Source organism: Nothobranchius furzeri, chromosome 12 (genome assembly GCF_043380555.1).
Source record: "Nothobranchius furzeri strain GRZ-AD chromosome 12, NfurGRZ-RIMD1, whole genome shotgun sequence".
Lineage (NCBI taxonomy): Eukaryota > Metazoa > Chordata > Actinopteri > Cyprinodontiformes > Nothobranchiidae > Nothobranchius > Nothobranchius furzeri.
In genome coordinates this window covers 32,910,927-32,922,913 of record NC_091752.1, presented here as the reverse complement: position 1 = coordinate 32,922,913, position 11,987 = coordinate 32,910,927, and the positions used below count along the sequence as shown (strand labels likewise).

At 40.1% G+C, this 11,987-nt stretch overlaps 1 protein-coding gene across 1 annotated transcript; it reads left to right on the top strand.

Moving 5' to 3' along the window:
- Window positions 1-4,461: 4,461 nt before the first annotated feature.
- Window positions 4,462-10,699, top strand: LOC107395486 (alpha-2A adrenergic receptor). Its single transcript, XM_015974881.3, has 2 exons — window positions 4,462-4,599; window positions 4,739-10,699. The coding sequence occupies exon 2, from the start codon at window positions 4,861-4,863 to the stop codon at window positions 6,034-6,036; it is 1,176 nt and encodes a 391-aa protein (XP_015830367.3). The 5' UTR covers window positions 4,462-4,599; window positions 4,739-4,860; the 3' UTR covers window positions 6,037-10,699.
- The last annotated feature ends 1,288 nt before the right edge of the window (window positions 10,700-11,987 follow it).

Genomic DNA, 11,987 nt, shown 5'->3' with positions numbered 1-11,987 from the left:
TAATTGTCACTTCTGCCACATGTACAGGACATACAGAGAAATGAAATTACGTTACTCTCAAACTCTCGCTAGATAGAAAATAAACATTTAGTATAAAAACAGTAACCAAGTTCAGAGAGACTGTGGGGGAAAAGAGAGGAGAGTTGGGAGAGCTGGGAGGGAGTTTAGCTTCCTAACTGCCTGATGGATAAAGCTGTCCCTCAGTCTGTTGGTCCTGGCCTTGAGACTCCGCAGTCTCCTCCCTGACGGCAACAGCTCGAAGAGGCTTTACATTGGGTGAGTGGGATCAGCCGCAATGCGAAGGGCCTTTTTTGTGAGGCGGGCACTGTAAATATCTGATAGGGAAGGGAGAGAGACCCCAATGACCTTCTCTGCTGCTCTCACTATACGTTGGAGGGTTTTAATGCATGAAACGTTGCAGGCTCCGAACCACACAGTGATGCCGCACGACAGGATGCTCTCGATGGTGCCTCTGTAGAAAGTGTACATGATGGGGGCTGGTGCTCTTGCTCTTCTTAGTTTGCTGAGGAAGAAGAGACGCTGCTGTGATTTTCTCGCCAATGCTATGGTGTTGTTCGTCCAGGAGAGATCCTCTGTAATGTGCACACCCAGGAACTTGGGAAAGATCCCAGGCCGGGAAGCGAACCCAGGACCTTCTTGCTGCAAGGCAACAGCTCTAACCACTGCCTTATGCAATCAAATTACGATAATAATTAAAGGGTAAAATAAAAGAAAAATCTGGCTGTCCTTAGAAGGTATAAAACCTAACTGCAAGGGATTTATCCATTAGTTTCAAAGGTTTTTGTACTTACGGAACATTTCTCAGTTGTATTCAGCTTCTGATTCATGGTCCGATCTCACAGTAAATATACATTGTAAAAATAAATTAAATAAATGTCATACAACATACTAAAATGTAAGAGACAGAATATGTGAACAAAAACTAAGACATAATCTTTAATGTTTGCTGTATAAAAAATCTCCTGTATTGCTTACAGTGAACAAAATGAGTGGAAACACAAAAAAGCCACAATAAAGCTCAGATGAAAGGGGAACAAACCTAAAAATAAAACATAAGAAAACAAAAAATGATCTTATCTCAGTGATCTTCGAAGTTAGGTCACATTGTCTGTTGTAAGGTGGTACTCCCTTGGCACCTGAAAATCAGTTTGGTACCAACCTTAGTTGACCCAATTTACCCTACATAAATCAGCTGCGTGTCAATTATTTGTATAATTGTTTGTTAATTATTACTGAGCTTATATTATTGTACAAGTAAAGGTTTTATACAGTAGGTATATGGTTTTGAATATTGTTTTTATTGTATGTTAACGTTTGTAAATAAGAAAATAACGATCCATAATTTAGGCTGTGCTTGTCTGTATGTTCATTTGTATTGCACCTTTCACAGAAAGAACAGCAAAGGGCTTCACACCACAAAATAATAATGCAGACAATCAGAATAAAAAAAAAAAGCTTTGTAAAATCGATAAACCATAAAACCTAATGTAAGCACTTGGCTCCGGCTCTCGGAGGGTGCAGATGCTTTTTTCCTCCTCTCCTCCATGTCTTATCCTCAAGGCCCTTTGTCTGTCTCTGTGTGCTGGCTGGGTGCATGGCTGCTTCTGCATTTTTCCTGGAAATTGAAATTCACTAAAATGGATCTCGTCAGCTGGTCTCTCAATGCAAATGAAATTTTTTTTTCAAAGATGAGAACGGGAGAAGGGGCACCCAGATGCCCCGCCGAGACAGACCCAGTTGGACACATCTTGGACTCCTGGAAACAATGGAACTTGATTTGTTTATCTCAGCTGTCTGTGGAGGACTCTGAAGACGTGTGGATATTTGTGGTGTTGGTGTCAGGTTTCCGGCTCATTGGCTTTGGCTTCCTGGTTTACCGGAAAATTAACGAGCTGCCGAGGAATATTGGCCTGCTCCCGGACCTCAGAGATGGATTGCACCACGCTGTGAATTCACAGACTCACATAATTGTCGAGATAAATCGTAAGCTTGGAACTTTTGCCGAGATTCATTCATTGGCACAAAAGATGGATGCCATCAACGATAGAGTGGATCAATCAGCACGGATTGGGATAGATTAATGTCCATTATTGGGATTTTGAGAGGTTGAGGACCAACAAACTAGCCTGGCAAGCCAGTCTGGCAACGCTCCATTGACGGCTCTCGGTTGTGGGGTGGGTTCTACCGTTGTCTTTCAAATGATCTCCGCATTCCACTGGACAATGAATGTGACATACTCTTGTTTCACTCTGTTGCATCATCCCACCCACCAGGCATATAGAGTGCCCTGATTGGCCCACAAAGCGGATAAAGCTCTGTGATTTGTTCACTAAGCAGATAGAGCACTATGATTGGCCCACCATTATGGACCAATCACAGCTCTTTATGTGTTTGAAACCCCTCTAGAGTGCTGTGATTTGCCAGCCAGAGTCCTGGTAGGAGCTGCAGAGGTTCCAATGGAGCATGCCTAGACCAAACTTTGCAAAGGAAGAATTTGGTCTAGTTCACTAGGCTACCAACAAACTGTAAGACAGAGAAGAAATTGTCTCTGTCTTGCCCCAAAACAATTTCTAATCGTAATCTGGTGCCCTTGAGCCTGCAAGGCTCCAACGAAAACTCCCCCCTCAGAAGATATGTGGAATGTGCCGTCGCTATGGCAACTCAACTCTGTCTCCTATCCCAGCCTGGGCAGGACTGCGGGAAGGCCGCTGAATCGTTCCAGGGTCACTGCGACCCTCCAACCCTCAATGCTCCTCCCCCTGTTCAGACTGAGGTGACATGTGCTGCTTGTAGTGGCTGCAGGAACCGAAGTGTGGATAGTCCCAAACCCACCACCTCATCTAGTGGACAATTATGTTGTGTTGTCTGAAGTCTGTTGCATATCTCTGTCTGAGGTGTTTTTTTGCAGAGCAAAGCTGCCCTCCCAATGGAGGGTAACTCTGAAGTGCCTTTTTTCCCCCTCCACCTGAACCAATCCTCATGTAACCCTCTGATCTCTATTAAGGTAGCGTGACTCAGGGTTGCAAATGACCACAGTCACCAATTCTTGTCATGTGTCTTGCCCATGTATGTCTGATCTCTGAATTGTGTACTGAAACTCTAATTTCCCTCTGGGATTAATAAAGTATCTTTGAATTGAATCTTGAATAAAACAATGTAAATGTAAAAAAAATGTAATCATTATAGAAACGTGTTGACTGACTACATATTGTGTAAAAACAACATCAAATGTGTTCATGATGTGGCCAAAATACACCAATGCGATAAGAACATTGTATTAAAGGGAGACTAGGCAGTTTTGGCTTGCTTTTAGCATCCCCTAGTATCAGTTTGTAGAACCAAAAGCAAAACCCATCTCCTCGCTGTGCGTTTGTCTTTTTAACACCTTAATCTAACAGCTGAAATGTCTCCCCAGCATTCATTAGTGTCTACAGGAGTGGGTCATCACTAAATCAAACAAATCAGCTGTGTTCAACATCTAAAAATTGCAGGAAACGTGCTGGAATGGAACCAAACTGAGGCGCCAGGTACTTCAGCTCAGTCATTTTCTAAGTCCCAACAGAGCGCCCGCCAGTCTGAAGTTGAAAATGGAATATTTTTTCTTCTTTCATTAACCCTGTAAAGGCTCATTTTAGCACTAAATGGCTCAAGAAAATGATTTTAAAATATGAAAAGTTGCAAAGTATCCCTTTAACTTGGATGGATGAATACTTGTTAGCAACTGTAAGAAAAAAAAACAGTAACATAAAATGTCATACTAATTGTATAGAAATATTGCACATAAAAATGTACTTATTGTTTAAAAATTCATGCCACTGAGCAAAACTAAATATTGCGTAATAAGTAGTTTGATGGAAATTCATCAAAACAGTCTACTTGATACTGAATTGGCATAAATTATGCATAAACAGGCTCATTTACAAGATGAAAAAGCAAAAACATCTTATTTAAAAGCATGTTTTTTTTGTCCAATGCACAACTATAATTTGTCAAAAGGACGCATGGTATTTGTAAAAAAAATTAATGGTCACTTTTGTTTAGGAATAAATAACGTTTCAAGTCATTTGCGTTGACCTGCTTTGTTATGATGGAAGAGGAACATTTGTCTAACTTAAATTTTAGATCAATAAAGTCCTCAATGGAGCTCTTACACGATCAGTATCTAACCCAGCAAGCGACTTTCATCTCCTCTCCTAATAAAACTCTTATTTCAAGTTGTTTTTTAAATGAAGATGGATCACTTTATTATGAAACAGAACCACAAAACTTTACAGAGAATGCTCTGTTATCTAACAGTGAACAGAATTACTTCTATAAATCAACACTGAAATTAACGTCTAAATCAGCCAATTGCTCACAGGTGTCTAGAAGAAGCACAAAGACTATTTTGAAATTTTCCGCAGATAAACTCCTCCCATTCTTGTTTCCAGTGAAGTGGAGGGAGCATCACAGAATCACTTCACTCCAGCTACAGCAGATGAAGACCTGCCTGAACCAGGCCTATTCTTGCAAACTGGATACAATCAATATGTCTTCCCAGGGACTTAAACATTTAAATGTACACTTTTTCACTTAAAGGTAGGTGGATGAAGATTTTCTATCCCTTTTTTCCCCTCCAAATAATACATTTTACTATAGGTGTGAGAAACAATTTAACCCTGGATGTTATTGCTAACATGTTTCTTCCAATTTTATGAATTTACTCTATTTTCTGCAGGAAGGAACAGAAGTCACTGATTTCTTTGAGGTTATCCTCCTGTGAGCAAAATGAAAGGATTTAATTCTCTTGAGTGAATTCATTTAACAGCCAGTATATAGTCAACACGGCATCTCACCCTGATGGTTTGTCTCAATCTCACCAGCAGAAATGAGACTTTGCTTGGGAAGCAGCCTTTCACTGTGCAGACCTCTGTGATGCTCACCATCCTGGTGGTTATGCTCATCATGCTGACCGTGTTTGGCAATGTCATGGTAGTAATTGCTGTGATCACGAGCCGAGCCCTGAAAGCACCCCAGAACTTGTTTCTGGTGTCTCTGGCGTGTGCTGACATCCTGGTTTCCACCTTAGTGATGCCGTTCTCTTTAGCGAATGAACTTATGGGCTACTGGTACTTTGGCAAAGTGTGGTGTGAGATCCACCTGGCTTTGGACGTTCTTTTCTGCACCTCATCCATCGTTCACCTGTGTGCCATCAGCCTGGACAGATACTGGTCCGTCACAAAAGCGATTGAGTACAATCTGAGACGGACACCTCGCAGGATTAGATGCACGATCTGTTTGGTTTGGGTGCTGGCGGCCATTATTTCTTTCCCTCCACTTATAACCATGAAAAAGGATGAAGGTAAAAAGGACAGCCCTGTGTGTAAGATCAACAAGGAGAAATGGTACATTATTTTCTCCAGCACTGCCTCTTTCTTTGCACCCTGTGTCATCATGATCATGGTGTACGTCCGAATCTACCAGATTGCTAAGAAAAGAACAAGAGCCTTACCAAGTAGAAGGCAAAGAAGGAAGGGCAAAGGTGAAGACGAGTTTCGCTTGGAGCCTCAAGAAGATAAAGAAAGAGAAAAGGATGAGGTAAAAGAGGTCAACGGGCTTGATGTGGAGGAAGAACCGTCCTCCTCCGAAGGGAACGAAACCATCTTATGCCCCTTGAGAAAGAAGAAGACCACGAGAACACCCAAAGCATCTCAGGTGAAGCCTGTGGAAACTTCTCCAAAGATGGAGACGCCACCATCTGTGACAGTGAGCAAGTGGAAAGGAAGACAGTACAGAGAAAGACGCTTCACATTTGTCCTGGCTGTTGTCATGGGAGTGTTTGTTCTCTGCTGGTTCCCCTTTTTCTTCACGTACACGCTCACGGCTGTGTGTGATGCCTGCTGCATCCCAGAGACACTGTTCAAAATGTTCTTCTGGTTCGGCTACTGCAACAGCTCACTGAACCCCGTCATATACACCATATTCAACAGAGACTTTAGGAAATCGTTTAAAAAGGTTCTTTGCATAAAGTCGTAGGGAAAATGAGCAAGTACACATTCACACCTTAAAGCAGGAATCCGGAATTTTCCCACTTTCAGGAAATATATATGATTCTTAGAAATCTGACAACTGATAAAATAATCATGTACTGTGAAATAATGTAATCAATATCTTTCCCGTCCCTTAGAGTCTCATCCAATTTGAATTGAGCACCGATCATATTTGCCAATAGCATATATATATATGAATACATATAAAGTGCAAGTAACACTTTATTTGCTGATAATCTGTATAGATGAGTGTCTAATGATGCTGTACACATGTGTAATCATTAGTGTGGCAGTTTAGTGCAACTTACTTAAAATTTAATATTTCAGCCCAAAACAATAAATATGTCTCCATCTTCAGGTTAAAAACTCTTCTCTACATTTATGTAGAATCAGCTGTGGTTGATGGCTAAGGTGAAAAACGTGATGTTGTCAGCAAATTACTATGAGGCTACACTACACTGGTCTCCAGGTGAGGCAGCCGCACCTCCACCTTGCTCAGCCACTCCACCTGCCGATATGACACGCTGGTGCTCGGAGCCGATTGCCTCCTTGAAAAAATGCCCTCCTCCCCTTTTCACCGTGATCGCGGTTAGCAGAAAATCCTCCAGAATGCTGCAGAATCTGTGTCTGCTTTTATCCTGAGCGGTAAGCCTACTGTGAGTGTGTGCTTGCCTGCATGCGTGAGTGGGCACGCGCTCGTTAAAGAGCAAGTCACACCCTACCAGACTATTACTCCACTTCCACTTCCTATTTGAAAAATGTAACAAATGCTGTTGCCTTGCAGACCGAGAGGGTGGAGCCGCCAACAAAAAAACACACAGACTCACAACGACATTGTGACATCATATGGTACCAGCTAACATTTTAGGGTAACTCTTAGCCAATAGCGATAGCAGATTTAAATTCAAACACGGACAGTTTTAAGCATAACATTTAAATTTGACCTAAAATGCACTAAAATGCAAAACTATTGACTACACGTGTCTGCAGTGTGATTAGACACGCATTTATATAGTTTATCAGAAAAAAAGTTGATTTGGAAGTGACTTGCTCTTTAACAACTCGTTTTTAGATTGAGAAACTCCGACAGCGCATGCAGGGGGGGGGGTTGCCATCTATCACTGCCTCAGTGCTGCTCTCTCAGTCCGCCAGGTGGCGCCTCTTTCAGAAGCGTTTTCCTAACAGGAAGTGTGGATGAAATAAGTCTCCACCCATACCTCGACTCCCACTTTAAAATAACAGAGCAGGTTTCTGCTCCTCCGCCTGGTTGAAAATGGAACTGCAACTGTCGTAAACAACCCTGCTGCAGCCTGCTGTAGATTGCGCTATCAACAAGCTAACACTAACATGAGCCAACTAATACTAAAATATAATAAATAATAAACTAAGAAGTAAAAAGATCCACAGGACAAAAAAAATTATTACTTACATGTCTACTAGCAACAAAGCCAGGTCACCTACAGTCTGTGATTTTGTAGCCTCCTTTAGCTCCCTCAAACTAGTAGGCTGTGCTGATGTTTACTCCGGTTTTAACGCTTTGCTTTGCCTCTAAAGCCATGCTCTCTTACTTTTACTTCCAAGCTCTGCCATGACGTCAACAGAAAAAGCAAACTTATTTTCCTTTATCTTGTGCTTTTTAATGACGATTGGCAAAATGAATATGCTAACCATTAGCATTACAGCTAATAGGTCCTATAGGACACCTATCCATGGCACAAAACTATTAAGTGCAGTTTTTCGTCAGTGGGCTGCAGAGTGGTGTCACATATGAAACTGGTCAAGTTTGTAACCCAACAATTACTGGAATCTATGTTGAAGCTCTAACTTAAAAAATGTATCTATTGTTACGTTAAATGGGTTTACCATTATGTATTTGTTTTCAAATTGTATAAATGTCAGTATTATTTCTGCTGTTACAATTGAAGAACTTATTTACTTGTCACAAAGGTTTAATGTGTTACAACAGCGTTAATCTCCTGAAATGTCAGTGCTTGTAAATAATACCATGACATCATTCTCACTGAAAACTGAACAATCTGTACTGATGTCATTCAGAGAAGGAAATTAGATTCCAAAATGATGCACGGTGGAAGCAAATAACTGTCACAATTACAACATAATCACTGTATCATGATTGCTTGAGCTAACCTCTAATGATTTTGCATGATCACTGGAACAGTTTTCTTATTGACCTCTGTAAAAACAGCTGAATAAAACTACCTAACATAAAACTCGCATCTCACTGATTAACGTTTCTCTGACTCAGTGATGAGCCCTTGATCTGCTTTTGTTTTGTGACATAAATAGCTACTTTATCTCAAGGTGTTTTGGTAACAGGATGCTGTTTTGTTGTACTGGAAGTGGACAATGACAATATTGGGTCCTAATTTTTCATATTTGATCTTGATTGCAAATAAATGTCTCTTCTTCTTGATATGATGTGTGCATTTTTACCAATTAGGCATGACTCTAGCTCAGAATGAGCAGCAGAAGAATAATTTATGTGCTGTAATAAGCTTTGATGCCAGAAACTGTCAGCCTAATCCTTTGTATCAGTTTAAAAATGAGCCGTTCCAATCTCAAACTGTAAAAAAAAAGTGTTTATTTTTTGTGCAGTTACACAAATGATCACAAGATCCCAGGGCAGCCATCAGTCTCATAAAGGATGTCGCCCACTTCCCTCTAACTATCCCACTTTCTCATAACAAGCACAAGAACAAGGCAATTATAGGAAAAGAGAATGATGCCTGGGAGGGACGGGCAGCACTGCAATACTGAACACAGTTTATCATGAATTACAGCCCCTTGTATCAGGGCATGCCTCCCCTGGAGTCAAACAACAGTCATAGAGTGATGGAAATATGAGGGGCTTCTGCAAATAACGCCATGAGTTTAACATCCATAAGCTTATCAGCAGTTTGTGCTTCTAAACTCTTATCAGCATTTTCTCTCTTCTTCATTTTAGCACACTTTTCTCACTGTTAAAGCATTTCCTGGTTTATTTATGCACTAATGTGTCAGGGTCTGAGGCTGAAATTATTTAATTTGAAATTTGCTTCACTCAAATGATGTAAATAGTAAAGTCGTTCCCATGAATTGCTCTAAAATTCCAAAATTCCTGTGGCCTTTTCTATTTCTCACAGGCTTTAAATATAACCATCCTGACCACACATTTAACATCTGTAGTTAGTTTAAAAGGACCGGCTGAAAGAATTCCCACAAAGAATTTGACAAGATAAATAAAAAAATTTTTTTTGCATGTTTGCAGCATCGTGAAGCATAAATGACAGGTGTCTGATTTAACAATTTATGCAAAATTTAGAATAAATTCTAGATTCTTAAGAAATATAATGACAACAATGTGAAATTTAAAGTATTTTTGACACAAAAATCTGTAAATCTGTAATATTAACCCAAATGGCATGTTCTCTGTGGGAGTCTGTAGCAGTACTTCATCATTAATTACACTTCAGTTAATTTAAACCACGCAACAGGCAGGTTTCATCACAAAATGTCAGTTTTCAGATTAATGAGACAGAGGAAGAGATAAAAATGCATAAAGAGTGCACGTGGCAACTTTTAGTTTAATGTACACCAAAAAAAGAAAAACTGTGACAGATGGATTTAATCAGGTCGTGTATGTTTGGTATCTTTGCTTCACTCAACATTAGTGTGAATTATGTTTGGTTAAACCATAAAGACTTGGTTAAACTGGCTAATCTCTGCATGTGTACACATACACAAGTCCACTTTCACAGTCTGGTGTGACAGTGATTGATTCGCCTCCATAAAAGTCACAGAGAGCCACGATTTATGATCATGTGACCATTACACAACTGGCAGGAGTTCGCAGATCTTTCACACAGTTCCTCATGTAGTCAGTTTTCTCAGTCGTGCACTAGGTTTCCACACATACAACTCGATTTGCCACATTTTTAAAACTCAGATCAGAATACATTCCAGATAAACAAGCAACATGAATAGATGCGAGTCTGGCTGAAGCATCAGGATCAGTAACAAGGTTAAATATAAGCAAGTGATGAATACTGCGGTTTTATTTTAACAAAGGGTCATTTATTGTGCACCATGCACACTGGGGCTTATTCTGATTCTTCTGATTTGAAGAGACACAAGATAATAAAATGAGATTGAGAGATGGAAGCTGCAGAAGGATGTTTTAATTCATACATAATCTCTGTTAATGCCACTGTCTCCTGTGCTCATCTGTATTCTACTTTCTGCTCACTTTCAAAATACATTTAAACAGTTTAACAGTAAAACATCACTTGTAAGTTAATCATTGATGTATTTTTTTGTTGTCGTATAAGTTATCTCTTTTTTATATTAAAACTTTATTAGAAAAGCTTTTGGTTGTCTTTAATCCTAATGGACACGAAGATGGACATGAAAAAGAAAGGAGGAAGAAGAAAGGAAAGGGTGGATGGAAATTTTTCACACCAAAAAAAACCCCCAAAACAATAAAGGGTGTACAAGAATCCACTTCTAAACCTGCAGAGAGGGAGAGAGAAAATGAACACACAAAAATACAACAGAACCTAGCTATCACTGCGCCAACCAACAGTAACAATTTTTGCTTAAAATCACAATGTAATAATTCAATTCATTGTGCATTTAGTGCTAACCATAGCCCAAGGTAATGTGTCAAAAATGTCTGAGTCCACACTTGTGAGAGCACAAAATGAGCACCTGTGAGTATTGTTTCTACTGTACAAACACCGTCTTGGACAGATAATTGATTATTTTCATAATGTCTCTTATCACCTATGTGCAGATGATATTCAGCTGTACTGCTCCTTTCAGGATTCTGAGTTTTACTAGAGTGTCTTTCAGCTATCACCAGCTGGCTGGAAGATAACTTCTTTCAGTTAAACTCTGAAAAGACTGAATGTCTGATCATTAACCCTGAAAGCAAGGTTCCACTGATTAGTCAAAAACTTGGTCATTATCCTCTGCTGTCAAGACAATCTTAAGGAATTTGGGTGTTGTTTTTGACCAATCAATGTCTCTTGAAGGTCACTCTAAAACATCGGTCCGAAACTGTTGTTTACGAGAAACTGAGCGTTACTGTGTGTGACGTCCGCAACGCTGTAGTTGTTTAGCTGTAGTCAAAAATGGCGTCTGGTGATGGCGCAAACAACTTTCTTTGGAAGAAAGGCTATTAGCGCTTCTACTTGTTTTAAAGACGTGTCCAAGCCATTTAGAACAGAAGACAGTGCCACAGCAAACTGCGCTTCAGTCACCATGTTTATGAGAAACTCAGCATCGCGGTGTGGCATTCTCTGCTCAGCGCTGATTGGCTCGGTTAGAATTCATAAGGGGTGGGGTTATTTGAAGAAGGGAGTTCTGGGGCTGGCTGGTCAGGCTAGCAGAAAGAATGCCCTAAGCTCAAATCTCAGCCTGGGGTCTTTCTGCATGGAGTTTGCACACTCTCTCTATGCATCCTGTAGCCTCCAGAAATGGTCAGTTTTTCATCTACAGTGTGGCCTCTTCAGCATCTGGTCATTTGGAGACATACGTCTTAACGGTGCCTTTAATCTGCAAGAAAGATACTGTTGCTTGACCAAAGTCTCTCTCCAGCTTCCTCTTATTTAAGACTGCTTTGCTTCACAGAACAAGAAGGATGAACTTTCATAATTAAATCATGCAATGAAATTGACAATATGGTTAAATAACATGTTTTGATTAATCTGTGCTTAAATTACTGAAGTTGAAATGAATATTATTATTACATTGAAAGATTAATGAGGATGAAATGAAATATATGACCCATATATTTAATCAGCGTACGTGACTGGACAAGACACACCATATCTTGATGACGCAAGTTAAATTTAACGTCACTGCACATAGATATTTTCTTATCCACAAAATCAGCATCTTCATATCTTAGGGAGGTGTGTATCTGAGGTTTGTTGG

Excerpts from the sequence above, each read along its gene's own strand:
- LOC107395486 (XM_015974881.3), top strand. The coding sequence starts at position 4,861 with ATGGTTTGTCTCAATCTCACCAGCAGAAATGAGACTTTGCTTGGGAAG.